The sequence below is a fragment of the Hippocampus comes genome, unplaced genomic scaffold, assembly GCF_001891065.2.
Source record: "Hippocampus comes isolate QL1 unplaced genomic scaffold, H_comes_QL1_v1.1 scaffold347, whole genome shotgun sequence".
NCBI classification, from domain to species: Eukaryota; Metazoa; Chordata; class Actinopteri; order Syngnathiformes; family Syngnathidae; genus Hippocampus; species Hippocampus comes.
Window position 1 is genome coordinate 56,891 of NW_017805872.1, and position 17,888 is coordinate 74,778.

General features: G+C 41.7%; 1 protein-coding gene across 4 annotated transcripts; it reads left to right on the plus strand.

Annotated features, from left to right (window-relative positions):
- Window positions 1–3,517: 3,517 nt before the first annotated feature.
- On the plus strand, window positions 3,518–13,798 carry LOC109527095 (phosphatidylinositol 4-phosphate 5-kinase type-1 beta-like). 4 transcript variants are annotated; one of them, XM_019888799.1, is made up of 16 exons: window positions 3,518–3,764; window positions 3,876–3,940; window positions 6,284–6,457; window positions 6,538–6,733; window positions 7,375–7,505; window positions 7,678–7,795; window positions 7,912–8,064; window positions 8,186–8,482; window positions 9,462–9,646; window positions 10,079–10,159; window positions 10,255–10,303; window positions 10,421–10,505; window positions 10,595–10,726; window positions 10,908–10,995; window positions 11,197–11,315; window positions 13,152–13,798. In XM_019888799.1, the coding sequence occupies exons 4-15, from the start codon at window positions 6,659–6,661 to the stop codon at window positions 11,297–11,299; spliced, it is 1,497 nt and encodes a 498-aa protein (XP_019744358.1). In that variant the 5' UTR covers window positions 3,518–3,764; window positions 3,876–3,940; window positions 6,284–6,457; window positions 6,538–6,658; the 3' UTR covers window positions 11,300–11,315; window positions 13,152–13,798. The 4 variants fall into 4 exon arrangements, with proteins under 4 accessions (XP_019744358.1, XP_019744360.1, XP_019744357.1 ...); XM_019888801.1 differs by lacking the exon at window positions 3,518–3,764 and having other exon boundaries at window positions 3,802–3,940; window positions 6,538–6,582; window positions 6,659–6,733; XM_019888798.1 differs by lacking the exon at window positions 3,518–3,764 and having other exon boundaries at window positions 3,803–3,940.
- Window positions 13,799–17,888: the final 4,090 nt, after the last annotated feature.

A 17,888-nucleotide genomic window follows, 5' to 3' on the forward strand; every position in this document is an offset into this window, starting at 1 on the left:
TGAGGCTTAAGAGAATGAATGAAATTGGATAGATTCGTGATAATGGAGTGCACTCAAGCAAGTTTCGAGTGCCTGCAATTTGATTTTCATACCGAATTAGAGGGAAAGCAAAGAATGATTCGGAGGAAAGAAATTCATCTCTGCAAGATGTAACATATGAGATGCTTTTGAAAATATGACGTTAAGCAACAATTAAAAAAAAAAAATACACATGAAAGACAAGCAAAATATGCATGTTGTGAAAATTGCACTGGAGGTTGATTTTCATTTTGCCTTGATAGCAGTTAAAATCTGAGTCACGGTGATTACAACTCACATTGAAATTAGGAAAATGTGCTGAATGTAAAAGGTTAGCATGACAGATGATTTTCTGCACCTCGAAAGTCAAAGTGTGCTGCTTCCACATGAGGGGCCGGTCTTAATAGTTTCCTTGGAGACAGCAAGTAGCCGCATGAGTTCAGGCTCTGACGTCCGCGCTCTCTTCATTACCAGAGATCTTGACATTCTCTGCAGAAGAGAACAGAGACCGCAACGCTCTCCGCTGACTCTTTTTTGCCTCCAAAAGCTTTCTGGGTGATATGGAGATCTAGGAACAGCTTATTTATTATCCTTTTGGTTTTTGACATCAGAGTCAACATATTTATTGTCTCTACCATTACGTGTGCAGATCTTGTATTTTTATGCTTTATTGTTGCCAGAGTAAAAAAATGTCCTTCTGCACTTGGATTGTGCATCCACCTCGGAGACTGACTGGATCCATTAGTGGCAAAGTACAGAATTTTCGGGGCCCAAAATAAGCACTGCAATCGTCTTTATTAGAGCAGATGTATTTGTTGGCCGGGCGCATGAAACTGAAGTCATGCAGCCACAATCGGAAAGACAATTTAAACGGAGGTTAGCCTTATGCATGTTTTAATATTTAATTAGGATTGTCAAAAAATACTTCATGCGACATTTACTATCCACTTTCATCCAGTTGTGTTACTCCAATTTGGTTGTTCAAGCCCTCTGTCATTCTTTGGCTGAACGGTCATCAGTGGATAGGAAAATTTGGATGGGACTCAATTCAATGGGCTGTTGTAATGTCATATTTCATGAATTTCTGGTTCCTCCTCCTTGACAGAATCCCTCCATTTTTCCAACCGTGTGGATATTGCAGCTCTATCTTAGTCCCCATTGGCTCAATTTCAAGCTCTTGTTTTGATCTTCCCATGAAATGTCTCTCAATTTTCAGGAAACCAGGCGAAGCATTCCAACTCTGACCTTTGGCTGTCAGTCAATAAAATTAATCTCCTTCCATATGTGTGTGTGGGGGTGGGGGGCTGGCGGAGGATAAATTAAAGCATAATTTGCTGCAGCACATTTGCTCGAAACGACTCAGTGTTGAGAGCTCAGTCTCGCTTGTCCATCTATCCGTCCATTTTCTATGCTGCGTCTATTCGGACTGACTTTGGGTGAGAGAGCGAGTTCACATCATCAGTCACTCGCAGTGCAATCCCAAATGGGGGATTGACTGGGAGTTGTCAGGTATTCTAGAGCAGGAATCATCAACTCCGGTCCTTGAGGGCCTGTTTTGATGTCTCCCTCCTCCAACGCACCTGATTCAAATGATCAGCTCATCAGTAAAGGCTACAAAAGCCTGAAAATGAGATGAGAATGTAGTTACAACTTGGCACAGTAGCACAAATGTGAGCAAGTGGACGTTGGGACTTTGAAATTGCTGTGTTGTGAGCGGTATGCTTGGGGGGGAGGACTTAAAGTTTGTATCTGGCACCATCTAGTGGCAGTAATTGGAACGCGCCCACGACACAATTAAAAACTGTCATTTAAGAGCTCCTTTAAAATGTAAAGGATCTCTTTTAACAAGAAAAGTATTTAAAGTTTAAATACTTAATTGCTTTGGTGTCAAAGGACCGAAAAAACGACATGACATTACTTTAGGAAAAATTCCAGCTGCGCAATGGGCTATTTTTATTGATTTATTATTATTGGGCACTCATCACTCGAACTGCTCGGTGTTACAGTTCCACTTGATGACTTTAGAGGTCAGTAGATCCTTAGGAATCTTCTTTGCTGGCAGCACCAAGGCAAAACGGCACCTGAGGCGTCTGAAAAAAAAACGGGTATGGAAAACTACGTCATTACAAATGCAAAGCTGACTTGGTTAATCACGTAATAGTTTGTGCTCCGTCTAGCAAATCAGGCGTTCGCCGCATTTCTCGACACGAAATCTCCACGCAGGTCATTTACGGTGTTGAAAGCACAGTGCGAATGTTGTGTTTTGACTTGACCCCGGTGCCTCCTGAACCAAGAAAGCGTATTCAATAGAACTTGCCACATGAGAGAGGCCGTGTGTTTTCGTCAAATAAATGTCAACAATACATATTTTACATTCGCATTGCTGATGCCCTGCGAAACTTGCAAGGATTCATCAGATGATGTACTGGCCTCAACTTTTATGCTTCTTCCTAAGAACAACAGATTGTAACTCAACAGTATCGCTTCTGAAAAATAGATCATGTATACGACTGGATTAACTATTTCTGGAGGGTTTTTTTGTTTGTTTGTTTGTTTTTTTGTCTAAGTCTCATAGCCACGTGTCTGTTTGGGTATGGCCGAGTGACCCAAATAATTAAAATGGAAACCAAAACTATGCAGACCTACAGGAACTCATGCCAGTGAGTCACTGGCATTCACTTAGGTGATCAGACTCAACTCTGTATGATGTATCAAAGCTTTGCCTTTACAAAAAAATAAATGCCATTTTTGCTGTTCTTATGGTGCGGTATAATAATACAGCACTGTACCAGCTGCAACCCCAATGCTATGCACACTGTAAATTCAGTCCTCTTCTGTCACTGTCACTGGGTACATCTTTTCGTTGGAGCTCGTTAGATTGTGCATGTACATCTCGGGGTAACTGGGAGATATTTGATAAATTACAGATAACAATCCATCTCAAACGTTTTCAATTTACAAAATCTCTCAGCGTGTCACTCAGCTCCATCCTCATTCCTGCATGGACAAATAAAGAAACTCAGCCAGTATGAACAAACTGCTGAGACTCCCCTATGTATTATTGTGTGTATGCCAGTACAGCGCACTTATGCAAACTGGACTGAAACTGTAGCAAGTTGCGCATTTTTTGAGAAATCCGAAATTTTTCCTGAATGTTTCATACTTGCGTTGTTCATGAGATCAACATCCTGAACACCAACGAGCTCGACACTCAAGCGAAACTGTCCATGCAGTGAATGTGCACATGAGTGTGACTGGAGTGTTTTCTTAAACGTGCCCTGCGATTAGCTCTCGGCCAGTCCAGAGTGAATTGGCCTCTCGCCCAAAGTCAGCCGGAATAGGCAGCAGCTCACCGGCGATCCCAATGAGAATGACCCCTGCAGAAAGTGCGAGGATGGATAAAACGGTGCGCTTCGTGAGCGCCTCGGCTGCATCGCCTTACATCAGCAAGCCTCCATTTCCGAATCTATGTCAACTTGCACTTAATTGTTTGTGTTTTTGTGTGTCAGATTCCTCCCACATTCCAAGAAACATGTTTGTTTGGATCATTAAAGACTAATTGCTTGTACGTGGGAAGGTGAGTTGGATTGTTGTTCTGTCTCGACGCGTTCGCCCGGTGCGCCGAATAGGATCGGGGCTCTGGGGAAGATGGATGGAAAATAAAACAGGAGCCTGAGAGAAGGCTGTGACATCTTCGGCCTTTTTCCTGACACCTCGTCTGACCCAGGAAGTGCAAAGTACAACAGGTAGGTGGAGAAAGACAAAAGAGAGAGAGAGAGAGAGAGAGAGAGAGAGAGAGAGAGAGAGGAGGAGGAAGTAATGAGAAAGTTATTGCTGTCATTGTCTTGTCGCCAAAGACGGCCCGCCGCGTAGTTTCATCGTCTGACCTCCCGACTTTCTTCATGAAACCGTGCCTCTCGAGGTAAGACCGCATTCAGGAGACCTTTTAAGTTCGTGTCAACAGCGAGGAGGCGCTTTTACTTCAGCTTGTTACTGGAAATGGAGTTAGAAATGATCATTGTTGGCCGTCAGCCATACGGAAGATCATTTGACAGTTGTGTGGAAAGAGGAAATAAACGCCGTTGCCCTTCACCAACATCACAAGGCGCAGGTTATCAGCGTTCCGTAACTTGCCAAACAAAACATTGGCTAACGCGCATGACATACTGTGTATGCATATTTACTCTACATTCACCGTTCGTGACAAGCATAGTGCCGTCGCGTAGCTTTTGAATAATCTTACAAAATGTTCTCATGAGAATTTGATAGAAAATCATAAAATGTGTCACGAGACCCGGTAGTTTACTTACTCCAGTGCCAAGCAAAATCTGCTTTTTTTGTCCAAAGTCAGATGCGAAAGGTTCCAGCTTCTGACAGAAAATGTTCGAGAAATGCATGGGTAGATGGATCATTAAAAAAAACATTTTATTCATGATTTTATTATTTTATTTTGAATGGGACAGTACAGTATCATGAGTGCACCTGTGCCAGAGCAACAGCTCTCTACCAAAAATGGAATGTTAAAAGAAAGCACTGCACAATGAAAAATCATACAAATAAAACATGTTGTCGTCCTTGCATTGGGGTTTGTGGGTTAGGGTGGGGCATCGAAAATGACATTGATGCAAACTCCAGGGCATTACGTTTTCGAGAAAATTTTGGTCAGAATCGGTTGAATATGAAATCCGTGTTTTGAAACGGTGACCAACTTGAAACAAACCTCATTAGCGCACAATGTGTGCAATCAGCTTCAATACGAACTCCACTTTTGTAACCTACCGGCGCATTCCTTTCATTAATCCGATTACACTCAGGCCCTTACTGTAAACCCCACGTTTTTTTTAATTGGGGGTGGGGGGCGTTGTTTTCAAACATAGCCGGTTTTCAAACATAACCATTGTTATGTCACTCAGTGTATATTTTCCAAGAGGAAACCTAAAGCGAATTGTCACAGGGCGTTCGGACTGTTCGCTGCTGATCTGTACAAACACCGTTAACCCTGCAATTGGCCCACCCAGGTGAAAACACCGCTCGAATGAGCCTTATGAAAACCTTTCTTTCAGACCAAAATGCCACATCGACAAAAGAGAAGTCCCCACCTCACTTAGATCAACCCCAGAGAGAAAATGACGGTGGAAATGGAAAATGAATGACGTGAAATCAGGACTTTATAAGGGTGAACACGTTGTAAACGGGATGCGTTGAAACGAGGTTCGACGGTAGCAATTGATTTGAAAAGTCATGACCCCTGATTGTCGCTATTCCACTGAAATATTTGGGGGACTTTGTTGTCAAGAGCATTTATTGGCTGTTTCACTTTGCTCATCGTACCACTTTGCCTCAGTGGTGTGCTCGTTGTCTCATGAATTTCATTTGGTCTCATCAGCCAATGTCCACCTGAATTAGCCAGACGCATTCTTTCTTGGTCGTCCCAAATTCCGCGTGTGTGTGTGTGTGTGTGTTTCTTTCAGAGCATCCTGTTTTTGTTCACTTCTCATTCACAACTTCTGTGTTCCAGAGCTCAGTATAATGTGTGATTTCTTCTTTTTTGACTCCGGTTTTTACCTCCCTCTCTCTTCATACGAAATCTAGCTTTTAAGGTTTCCTGTCTAGCTGCTCATTTATCAGCAGTTGAGTTCATCCGCCGCCACAATTTCCTCTTTACTCTTTGAGCTTCAAATGCAATAGTGACAACAATATTTGGTCCAAATTTTACTGGTTGCTGGCTTGTATTAAAAGTTGTTCAGATGATGGATGGTTTATTTACACATTTGATGAATTCTTTGAAAGGGTTAAAAAAAATTAATGGAAATTATTACAAATCACTACAGAATATGTGTGATTTCTATGTAATCTGTTTCTTAAGAGTTCACAATTGTTTGACAGTGCCGGGGTTATATAAAACTTGCACCGGCCATCATTTTTGCCACTCGTCTTGGATATAAAATCCTATTACAGAACTTTTCTTATGATTTTGGACTAAAATCTCATGAGACAAACTCGATATATTGGTAACTGTATGTTTTGTCCAATGACAGATATTGTATCTTAGCTCGAGGATAAATTTGCACCATTTATTTATATCGGTATAAAATGAAATTGTTGAAGCTGGAGATTGCTACACAGTAGAATCTTATGAAGCCACAACTTCTCCTTTATTAGGGCACTTCATCCAAATATGTGCTTGTCGTTGCCACTTTATAGTCTTGCCTCTGGGATGATGCATGAATATGTTACCGAGAATGTTTCCTCTATTCTCAAACAGGGTGATTGGGTAAGCAACATTTTTTTTTTTTTTGCCAATCCTTCTTAACTGGGATCAAGGGTTTTTGTGATGGATTTGTGAGCTAAAAACACGCACAAACGCCGAAGGACCCACAGAGCGCAGAAAGCTGGAGCCTGGACTGAGAGCTCTGCACAAATTTATAAGCCATATACGGTAAAGAACTTTTCGACTGAGTATAAGGAGGACTGCGCTGAGACTATTCGACAGTGTGTAACTTTCGGGTCTCTCGACAGGAGCGCTTTTTGTGGAAAATGCAGTTCCGGTAATATCCATTCAAGGTGTGATTGATGGTAAAGGGGAAACTGCTGTGCCTCATCCTGACTTCCGCCTAGTCAAGTTGCGTCTCGTTGAAAGATGTCAGCCAGCAGCAGCATCATCAGTTCAGGGAGAGGAAGCCGTGCCTCCAAAGTGGCAAAAGATCACAAAAAGGTGAGGGCATCACGCTGACATTTATTCTTCAAGGTTTTGCAGGGTGTGTACATGAAGCTAACTTTGCGTCTCGTCCAGCCCAAGTTAGGAACAAACAAATATTGGATGTCGTTATGTGCGGCAAATGTTGTGCTGTAAATAAATGTTTTTTGTTTAATTTCCTGAACAAAACGCATTGTGGTCTGAAATGTAATGATATCAATTGCAATGATTTTGTGTTGTTTTGTGTCACGGATTCTGAGATATTTTTGGAGAGCCGAACAACATAAAATCCGATCAATGAGAAAAGATCTCATCTATACGTAAAGCGTTCCATATATAAAATTGTTACAATCGACTAATCGAGTAGTTAGTTCAAAACAAGCGCAATGAAATTGACTGCCTTCCGTTTCAGACAAAAAAGAGAAAGATTCTATGCCATATTTTGTTGAACGGGAAAAATTGGAGATGCTGCTTTTTACCAATAACAAAAAAAAAAAACCCCTGAGAAGTGCAATACCTGAATAACATGTCAATAATTGCTAGTTGTTGTTTTTTTTTTTCTTTCAAATGAAAAAGTACAGTCATTTAAATGTAAACTAACATATTGATCCTAGCATTGTTGTTTTGTTTTTGTTTTTTGTTTTTGTTTGTTTTTTCAGCCAACACCAGATGCCCTGAAAGGAGCCATCCAGCTGGCCATCGGTTACGCTGTGGGAAACCTGAGCTCCAAACCTGACAGAGATGTTCTCATGCAAGATTTCTCTGTAGTAGAGAGTGTCTTCTTGCCAAGGTACTTTTATTTCAACTCAACTGCACGAAACCAAGGAATCATTCATTTGTCTCTATTCTCATTCTTGGAACTCGCAGGGCTGGGCATTCGGTCCACAATCTCTGCAGGCCTAACAAAACTAACCTCATCACACAGCTGCTTCACAATTCCATTTTGTTTTTTTGTTCTGCAGCGAGGGCAGCAACTTGACTCCGGCGCACCATTTTCCCGACTTCCGTCTGAAAACATATGCACCCTTGGCATTCCGCTACTTTCGGGAACTCTTTGGCATCAAACCAGATGACTACCTAGTAAGTTACTGGATTCATTTTGCAACCCTGAGCCAGGAGCGAAGAGCCTGATCATCGTTATTCGATGACCACACAGTGTTGAGCTCAGGCTACATTGTAATTATTGTGCTTTTCAGTACTCCATCTGCAATGAGCCTCTCATCGAGCTGTCCAACCCCGGCGCCAGCAGTTCTTGGTTCTACCTTACCGGTGATGATGAGTTCATCATTAAGACTGTGCAACTGAAAGAGGCGGAGTTTCTGCAAAAACTGCTTCCTGGCTACTACATGGTGAATCTGATTATATTACTTGTCTTTTGATGTTCTATCCTTCCGCATATCGGGGACGGATAGATGGATGGAGACTCCTTTCTTCATCCCCGATTGAAACTTTTTGCTCCGACATCCGCAGAACCTGAACCAAAACCCGAGGACTTTGCTGCCCAAGTTCTACGGCCTTTACTGCATCCAGTGTGGTGGCGTCACGCTCCGTGTGGTGGTGATGAACAATGTGTTGCCCCGCGCCATGAATATGAACTACAAATACGACTTGAAGGGCTCCTCGTACAAACGTCGAGCTTCACGCAAGGAGCGCACAAAGTCTTCGCCGACATTCAAAGACTTGGATTTCCAAGAGATGCATGGAGGCTTGTGCTTTGATGCGGAGACCCACAGCGCCCTGATGAGGACTCTGCAGAGAGACTGCCGGGTGTGTAACGCGATGATTTCTTCTTCTTTTTTTTTTTTAACCTATAATCATCGCGGGTCAATATAGCATTTTGTCCATGCGTAGAAAGAAGCAGCTGGAATGAGACTTAAAATAGGATCACAAACAATGAAGAATATAAATAAGTTCTAATTCTAATGTTGTGTCTGGGCTGCTGATATATGCGTTGCTCATCATAATAATCATATAATAACTATTAATATGATTATTATAAATAAAGTTTGCGCAAGGTACAGCAGATTAATAAAGCCTCTCTTGCCAACATTTAACGATCTCATCCACAAAAGTTGCACCACACCAGGGAAACCAAAAGGCTGCATACAGCTCAAGAATTGAATGTTGTCAGATGAGCAGCCTGGACTGTGCAGCACAAACTGACTTATCCGACCTCAATGTATTAGGTAACGGCTCTCAGCTCAAGGAAGTCTTTGTTTTCTAGCACAGGATTTCTTTGTGACATTATGAGGTGCCCTGACGGATGGAGGCTTGTTGTACAAAACTGTACTTTGCTATGTCGTTGCTTCATAAGTTCCCTTAATTTGGACCTGATCTTGGACTGGAGAGGAACAGTTTAAGGATTACTTAAAGGTCTGCCAGTCATGCATTTTATTCTGACTCACATAATTGTGTAATTATGTCACCTTATCAGCAGAATCATTATTTTCTTATTGGAATCTATTCTGGGTGACTTTGGATGAGAGGCAGGGTACACACTGAGCTGGTGGCCAGCCAAATGTGGCGCACTTATAGCCATTCACATTGACAACAGCGGGCAATTTCATCTTCACTGAATCTAACGTGTATGTTTTGGGGACGTGGGAGAAAGGAGTACCTGAGGAAAATCAGGATTTCAAACCCAAACCTGAGAACTGTGAGGCAGATGGACTCAGCGCGAACTCACCGTGCTGCCCTTCACTGTCAAGAAATGCCACAGTCTTTAACTGCTGAATATCCCTTTTAGGTTCTGGAGAGCTTCAAGATCATGGACTACAGCCTCCTGCTGGGAATCCACGTTTTAGACCACAAGGTGTCAGGCAGAGAGAGCAGACGTGACAGCAGGAAGCAGAAAGTTCTCTACTCCACTGCCCTCGAATCCATCCGGGGGACAATGAAGGACCCAGAACCCGTGGCAGATGATGATGACACGTGAGGCAAACTGTTGTCATTCCGTTCTTAGAAACACATCAACAGAGAGGAACCTGGATTGAATGGACCTGGAGGCAAAGAATCCTAGTTTCAACAGACTGAAAATTGTGTCCAGTCAGCTACCCTTTCGAAAGTAGCAAAGTCTGTTCGTTCCAGAATTCACTGCGATTGGCTGCAATGTGCTAGAGCGCCGGTAAATGGCACGGTGCTTTCCATCGCCGTAAGCAGGTTTTTATTTCGGCTAGGGAAAAAAGTACAAAACAATAATGTTGTACTGTGTTCGTTTTTAGGCCATGAAAATAAGTCTAGCAGCTCTACCGGACAAGCGTTTCCTCCAATGAGTCCATTACATCGAGGTTCCTATGTCTCTTAACCTTCGGAGCATCCTTGCGGAAATTATGTGGGTTCATTTTGCAAACGTGTTCATTTCAGATTGGGTGGAATTCCGGCCAAGCATAAAGACGAAAACCTGCTCATCTTTTTGGGAATTATTGACATCCTTCAGTCCTACAGGTTCACAGTGGCTCTCTTGAACACACTGTCAATCCCGCGTCGGGTGTGTTCTATGTGGATGATGTCATACACGTACATGTTCATTTCGTTTTCAGGTTCATTAAGAAGGTGGAACATTCGTGGAAATCACTTTTACATGATGGGGTATGTGCCCTCCCGTATTTCGTATCTTGTGTGTGTGGAGGTCCTGGCGGTTGGGGAACAGGGGGGATATTTAGCGAGAGAGAGAGAGAGAGACTGACTGGTTTATTTGCTTTTCAGGACACAGTGTCAGTTCACAGGCCCAATTTCTATGCGGACAGATTTCTGAAATTCATGGGCTCGGTTGTATTCAGACGCATCCATCGTAAGTTGTTTCCCTCTCATGTTATGTCAAGTCTTGAGAAAGAAATTAGCTTTTCTGAAACACACTTGCGCTGTTTTTTTGTTTCACAGCTTTGAGAAAAGCATCTTCCAAGAGGAAGAAGAATTCTTTCAATGCAGTCAAGTCAGCCTCCCAGGAGTTACTTTGTCCTCAAAAGCAGAATGGGGAGAAGAAGAAAGCGCAGAGCATGGACAACCTCGATGGTAACGATAAGTCTTACGAAAAACAGTGGAGTGGCAACCAACACTCTTTCATGCTCTCTTGTTCGTCATTGACAATTTTTCTGCCGGTGACATCACACACCATACCAACAACAAGAACACAAATCATCGATGATTCGCTGTCACCACGATGATTGAGTGATATGTTGGCTTCTTCCGTCAGTGTGCAGTTCATCCGAGCAACCGGATCTTCTACCGAAATCCGCTGTTACTTTCAAGTCTACTGAAGAAGAAGAGCGCCTTGATAGCAGGTATGTACCCGCCACCCTTTGTGGTCTCTAAACTACAAAATGGACATGGTTCCTCTTTGCTTTGGAGAAAAAATATGCGCGTGCAAACATAGTGCACGTGTTTCGGACCTCCTCGATCCCTTCCAATGCAGTAAAATTCCACTTTAGTTTTTGGGATGACACATTCGCTCTCGCTTTGACCTGCATTTCTTAATGCTGCAGTGAGCACAGACGCGGCTCCAGTTCGACACTGGCGCTGGACGATCCTCTGCCGTCCCACAGCAGAAGTCTGTCCGTCCCGGAACTGGATGTCTACTTGGTATGAACAACCTGCAAACATGGTAACCGGATGCGTGACATTCCAGTTTTTTCCGGTCTTTATTTCAGTGGACAACACGCCAAACATCGAACAAAGATCTTAATTAGTTCCAAATAATTCCAGTCACCACGTGAAACACAAGGTAAACTTTTAGCACAACAAAAAGCATGATAGTTCGGAAACTACAGTGAATATGAAATACTGTACAACCTTTCAACCGAAAGTTAATATAAACAGAAAGTCATCTTCAATTGCAAATTCAAATGAATCTCGTATAAACTGAACTGCAAATATGGCAAAAATAATGGCTGTTATTGCTGTACATCCTTTTAATAGTAGGTGGCAACCGTGTTGCCATGCATAATATTAATAACCTGTAAAAAGACACACAAATCCCCCTCCCCCCATTCTCCAGACACCTCTCGGGATCAATTTGGGACCAGTCTGCGATCGACGTATTAGGAAGCACTCAGCTCAAGGATCTCCAAGAAAATTGTAATCCCTAACTTTGATTTAGCTTCCTCCAAGCCTAACATGGTTCTCGGGAACTTCCCTGTTTCATTGCGTGTTTTCCACCCTCTTAAATCTTGGCGGATTGACTCCGCTGAGCCTGGAACCTCTGCTCCCACTCACTATTTGAGCATGTGTCAGCTCAACTCCAAGTTGCCCGAATTGAGATTTTCCTACACTCCTTCTCTTACATAACCGCTAAATCCTCATTCAGGCTTACATGAAGCGGTTTGTCAGGGCGTTTTAACTACCGGTATATAACGTGGAAAGCCTGGAGACGTTGGGAGTAATCCTCTCTCAAATACTGACCGAAAATGGTGACATTCAAAGGAAATTCATTAACTTAATTTAGAAACGGCGTAGCACAGTGGTGTGGAATGCCTTTTCATTCAAGGACGGCATCATGAATGAGGAGAGACTCAGTCAAATGAAAAATACCCATCGTGAACAAATTTGCCAACCGACTACTTTGAATGTGTGCGCTACGTATGTGCACGTAAATTATTTTGGGGTCAAGGTGTATTTGAGGACGGGTTATGTACACTGTTGGAGCGACAGTCCCTTCGCAAGCATTTTACACTTGACATGGATGCATGCATTGTAAAAGGTTCAGGTCTGAGTTTCCTTCTCTTTCAACTCACATCTGAGCTAAAAACGAGCATGAATCTCAACAAAGATTGTCAGACTCACTGAATAAGATCAGGAGGGCCCAGACAAAACTGCGGCGCCAGGCATCAAATTGGTTGCACGCTTTCATTTTTGCTCCCAAGCCACTGCCCCTCCCTCCCCCCCATACCCTCTTCCCCCCTCCACCCCCACACGTCCATAAAACACATGGCAAACAAACAGGAAGGCAGATGACTGCAACTGTCAGATGGAGTAAAAGGGAAATTTTTTTTGGTTCAGATGAGCTAACCAAAGCTCTTGGGTGAACTTTAACTTGTGTGCCCTTTTTTGGGGGGTTTTGTTTTGTTTTTAATCTTCACCTGTGTCTAGTTTGGCTTGCATACGTGTTTGAATTCTTTGCAAACCTCTGTTCCAAAGAGTAGTCATCTTTAAGGGGTTGAATTATTTTGCCAGTGCGCAAATCGCAAAATGGACATTTTCTTTGGTGCATTACACAAAATACTCTTGTAATTCTAATTGCGTGTCTGTATTTGCAAGTTCTTATTTCGATCTGATTAGAATCAAGATGAAAAAATAAATGTCAAACTTCCTAAAACACTAAACCGCAATGGGAGGAGGGGGTTGAATAATTTTGAGCGCAACGAGGACACAATCAAGGATGGATTTTGAGACCTGAAAATGATTTTTTGTCAAGAAGACAATCGGTGGTCGTGTTTTATAGTGAGGAGACAAAGCTGGCGGATGCTCTCCAGGAAGCCATCTTGAGAAGACTCCACTGACCTCGCCCGCTGTCAATACCTTAAGACCTCCTAATGGCATGTGTGATGTGAACTACAGGTATCGATCGACATGCTCCAGACTGTTCATTTCCTTGAGAAGTGGCATCCTGTAGGACTTTCGCCACAACTTGGTTTTGCCGCAATACGTCATGTGATGCTGCTAATTTTACAAATGCTTTTATTTAATGCGTAAAGTTTCAAATTCTCTCAGCGGCTGGATCCCTGGGCAAATATTTTCTCAATATGTAATCATCTATCGTATCTAATTTATTTCTCAAACGTCTCAATGGTATTTGCTTACCATTATATTGTATCCAAACTGAACAGTTTGCAACAATATTAAAAGCTCTTGGTTTCATTTCACCCATTTTTGCATGTGCCTTAAAATGTTTTAAAATCAGATGTGATTTGTCGGTGTTATAGAAATACTGGGTTTCTTTCTGTGAAATGAAGTAAAACGTAAAATATGTCCAATTTTAGATCATTTTGGGGGCCTCTGTATAGATAGACATGAAAGAAAATGTATCAAAGGCCTTCAAACCTTTATAAAGAAAGCAGACATCAAATAATAAAATTTGTGAAACATGAATATGTTTTTAATGTGGTGTTTATTATTTTATCAAATCACAACAATCTTATTTTTTCTTATTTTTTCTTATTTCTCTTGAAGCACCCAAATTCACAATTTCAAATACTGTAGAGGGGAGTAGCGTGAATGTGATTTTAGATTCATTGAATAATATTTTTAGCACCGTAGTTGTTCGTTACGGATACTGCGAGGCTGAATCACATAATAATCCACTATGAGAGGGACGAAAAGTAGTTCATACTTCTCATGACACAAACGTTACTTTTCACTGCAAACTCTTGCACAACCACGAAGAGCAAACTATCGATGGATCTGTCCATTCACACACAAGGGATTCATTGAATAATATTTTTAGCACCGTTGTTGTTCGTTACGGAACTGCGAGGCTGAATAACATAATGATCCACTATGAGAGGGACGAAACGTAGTTCATACTTCTCATGACACAAATGTTACTTTCCACTGCAAACTCTTGCACAACCACGAAGAGCAAACTATGGATGAACCTGTCTATTCACACACAAGGGGGCGCACCATTAATGTGGTGAGCGTCACAGAGTATAAAGTAGGTACAGTGGATTTTTTTTTTCAGTTCGAGTCGTCGTGGACCAGTATAGACGAATTAGAGTGTTATCTCATCTTAAAAATAAGAAGAAAAAAACACGTCATTGCATGAACCATATCTATTTTTAGATAAGTGAAGCAGTGGTATTATGAGCGTTTGTCATCTTGATTGTTTCATGGAATGTGACGCCAGCACCAAGCATGTAAAGATTTAGGTTCATGGATGCAAGCAGATCACAAAATGAATGTTCAAATATTTTGCCCTCAAAAAGCACAAGCACGCATTGTTTATTTCCTTTTCAAACAATTGCCATATATGCGTACAGATATAAATAGAACACAGTCTCCGGATTCGTGACAGTTAGGCTGAGAAGGAAGTTGCACAGCGACAACAAAGGCAAAAATCTACATTTAAAAAAAATGTATCTGTGGACCAAGCGTTCACAAGTGTTCAGACTTTTCCACGATATCATCAGATGGATGAGGTAAATCAATACTGTACTCAAACGCTTTGACCTTTTGGATCAGTAAAACAAACAAAAAGTTAGTAGTGTCGAGTATTTGCCCTAAATCATAAAGTAATTCAATTTATGACTTTTTTTCGGCGTGTTATTTTGCCCATATGAATGACTCGTTCATGACGTCACCTGAGCCCAACAGAAACTTCTCTGCAAACACATCTGCCTTAAGACTATGGCTATGTGCTCCTTATTTGAAATTTTTGTTTAAAAATCCCCTGGCTTCCTTTTTTTTGTTTCTTTGTTTTTTTTTTTTGTTTAAATGTTTGTAATGTGTGCATGTATTAATAACGTGTTCGTTTTGTTTTCTGTTTACTGAGAATTGTATACTGACTTGTTCAATAAAGATTGTTTGAAAAAAAAACCCACACCTGCTTGTCACAGCTAGGCCACGCCCACATACCTGTGAGAAACAGGAAATGGCGGATATTTGGATCTGGTGAATCGAAACAACAGAGCAAACGTCTCGTTTTACGCTCACATTTTCAACTCTCTGCTACAAGTCCCCGGTGTTTGTTGGGGTGGGATTCATCTCTGGTGACACCGAAAAAAAGGAAAGTGACGACATTTTACCGGGTATGTACTTTTTGGCGCCTCGCGCGACATGTCGACATTGCATATGTGTGTCTTTGCTGACATGTTTGGACCTTGAACCGCTCCTCCCGGCTTTGCATCGATTAGTTCTAGTTTCAAAAGTTTGTTTGGGTAACTCCCTCTGTATTTTTCTTTGCAATCTAACTTTCCATTCCCTCCATTTTTTTTTTTAATTTTTATGTTCGATTGTTTGCTGTTACGCAATGTCACACGAGTCTACGGGCGTGACTAGTGTGTTTCTTTTTGTCTTTGGTTGGTGGCTTATGTTCATCACTTGAATGTGAAACCACTTTTCTTGTTTAAATTTTCACGTTTATAATGAGATAGTGAATATATCTCATGATTCCGTTTTCGTTATGTTTCCCTTCCCTTTAGTTCCTAGTTGTTACTCTACTACTACCGGTACTATTAGGCCAGTTACTACAAGCGTAAGTGAGCCATACCGCTAATTATCTGCTACCAGCTTCTCTATTACCATTATACACCAATATTAGTAGTGGTTACTTAGGCCACTTACTTCCAGAACAATTTTCTCAGAATTTCCATATTTTCAAATTTTCACGTTCATAATGAGATATATTCACTATCTCATGATACCGTTTTCGTTATGTTCCCCTTCCCTTTAGTTCCTAGTTGTTACACTACTACTACCGGTACTATTAGGCCAGTTACTACAAGCGTTAAGTGAGCCATACCGCTAATTATCTGCTACCAGCGTCTCTATTACCATTATACACCAATATTAGTCGTGGTTACTTAGGCCACTCACTTCCAGAACAATTTTCTCAGAATTTCCATATTTTTAAACTTATATCAAGAACATTACCATGGGACACTTATTGCCGTATGTTATGCAATAGGATAAAAATAATTCTGCATCCTGTTCAATTGCACAACATATGAAGACTTGCTTTTGTAGACTAGATCCTCTCTAAAAATAGCACGTTTGTAGTGTAAGCGGGGCACATCAGTGGGGATACGCTGAGAAGTACGGAAGCCACTAATAAATAAATACATCACTTTTTACTTTGTAAAAAAAAAAAAAATGTTGGTGCAGTACATTTGAATAAATCAAGTCTTCGCCGCACCCTATACAATGTACAGCATTAGGCTAGACCTGCATGACAATGGCACTTTGATTGGTCTGACTGAGAGGCAGCGCTTTCTACATTTCTCTTTGTTGTCTGAATATTGTTTGGGTCTGCATTGACTCGTGAGGGACACACCAGCTGGCGTCCATTGTTCATGCCTTGATGTCCTCTCAGTCATCATCTGCAACATTTTGCTTTTGATTTTTATTTCTTTATTTTTTTTCATAGAGACAGGACTTTTGGCCATGACAGCATCCCTTCCCTGCAAATTGTTACTATAATGTGTACCACCGTTTTTAATCAATCTGGTCGGTATTTCCCGATGATGCATGTTCCACCTGTGGTTGGATCATGCAAGTAATGACGATGGCTGCCTCGATTTCTGAACACAACATACACATCAGCGATTTGTGAGTGGCATTCGTGACCCCAGCTGGCCCGCACGTGCATTGCTTATGGACATTGCATAATGGCCTTGGGCCTTAGTAATAGCCTACTGGGAGAGAGAAACAAAATGGTTATGTAAAAGCATTAAGATGACCAAAAAGCCAAGCTACATTGTTGCTCTGAACGAATGGCAATGCGCTACGACAGATGAGCGGGAAAAAAAAGAGTTCAGTTTCAAAAGTGACAAAACCCAACCGCAGTGACCGCAGTCAAGAGAGGGATGTGCGGTCAGAGCCGGTCACAAACCTCACCGCACGTCGCAGGTCAAAGAGGCCTGGTTGTATGAGATGGAGCTCGTGTATGCTTGCCTCAAAAACCGTGGCCGCTGTCCACATGCAAATGAAAGACAGAGCGAAACGCACTGGCACGGCACTCACTTTGCAAATCTACGTCACGTCTTTAGAATGAGATAGATTTGATGAAAAATATGCACGTTTGTAGTTTCATGCAGCTCATAAACTGTTGTGTGATTTTGCGTCGACAGCTGCCCCACAGCCGCAAGCCACAGTGTTCAATCGACAAATAACAACAAACCACTGTTTATTCCACAGGCAACACATCATCCTTCTGTTAGATTACGTCAGTTGCTTCAGACCTTGGGCTAACTTGCAGCTGGTTTACGACAGAAACAATGCTAAATATTGACAATCCACTTTGTGTTTCTTATTAAATTCAGTGTTGGCACTTGGAATCCTTCTCCTGGACTTTCCCATACCTCTGTGAATTTATTCATATTTTATAAAGGTATGATTCGACACTGTCTATTGTCAACAAAGCGCAGCATCAAATCCATATTTGTTTAACAAATATCATACGATATGAAGAATACTGTGATTTGACGAAAACTAGTGTGACTAGGTTAGAGATGATTGACAT

Coding starts and splice junctions, on each gene's coding strand:
- LOC109527095 (XM_019888799.1), top strand. CDS start 6,659: ATGTCAGCCAGCAGCAGCATCATCAGTTCAGGGAGAGGAAGCCGTGCC. Junction 7,796..7,911: donor TCAAACCAGATGACTACCTA/GTAAGTTACTGG, acceptor TGTGCTTTTCAG/TACTCCATCTGCAATGAGCC. Junction 10,160..10,254: donor GACATCCTTCAGTCCTACAG/GTTCACAGTGGC, acceptor TTTCGTTTTCAG/GTTCATTAAGAAGGTGGAAC.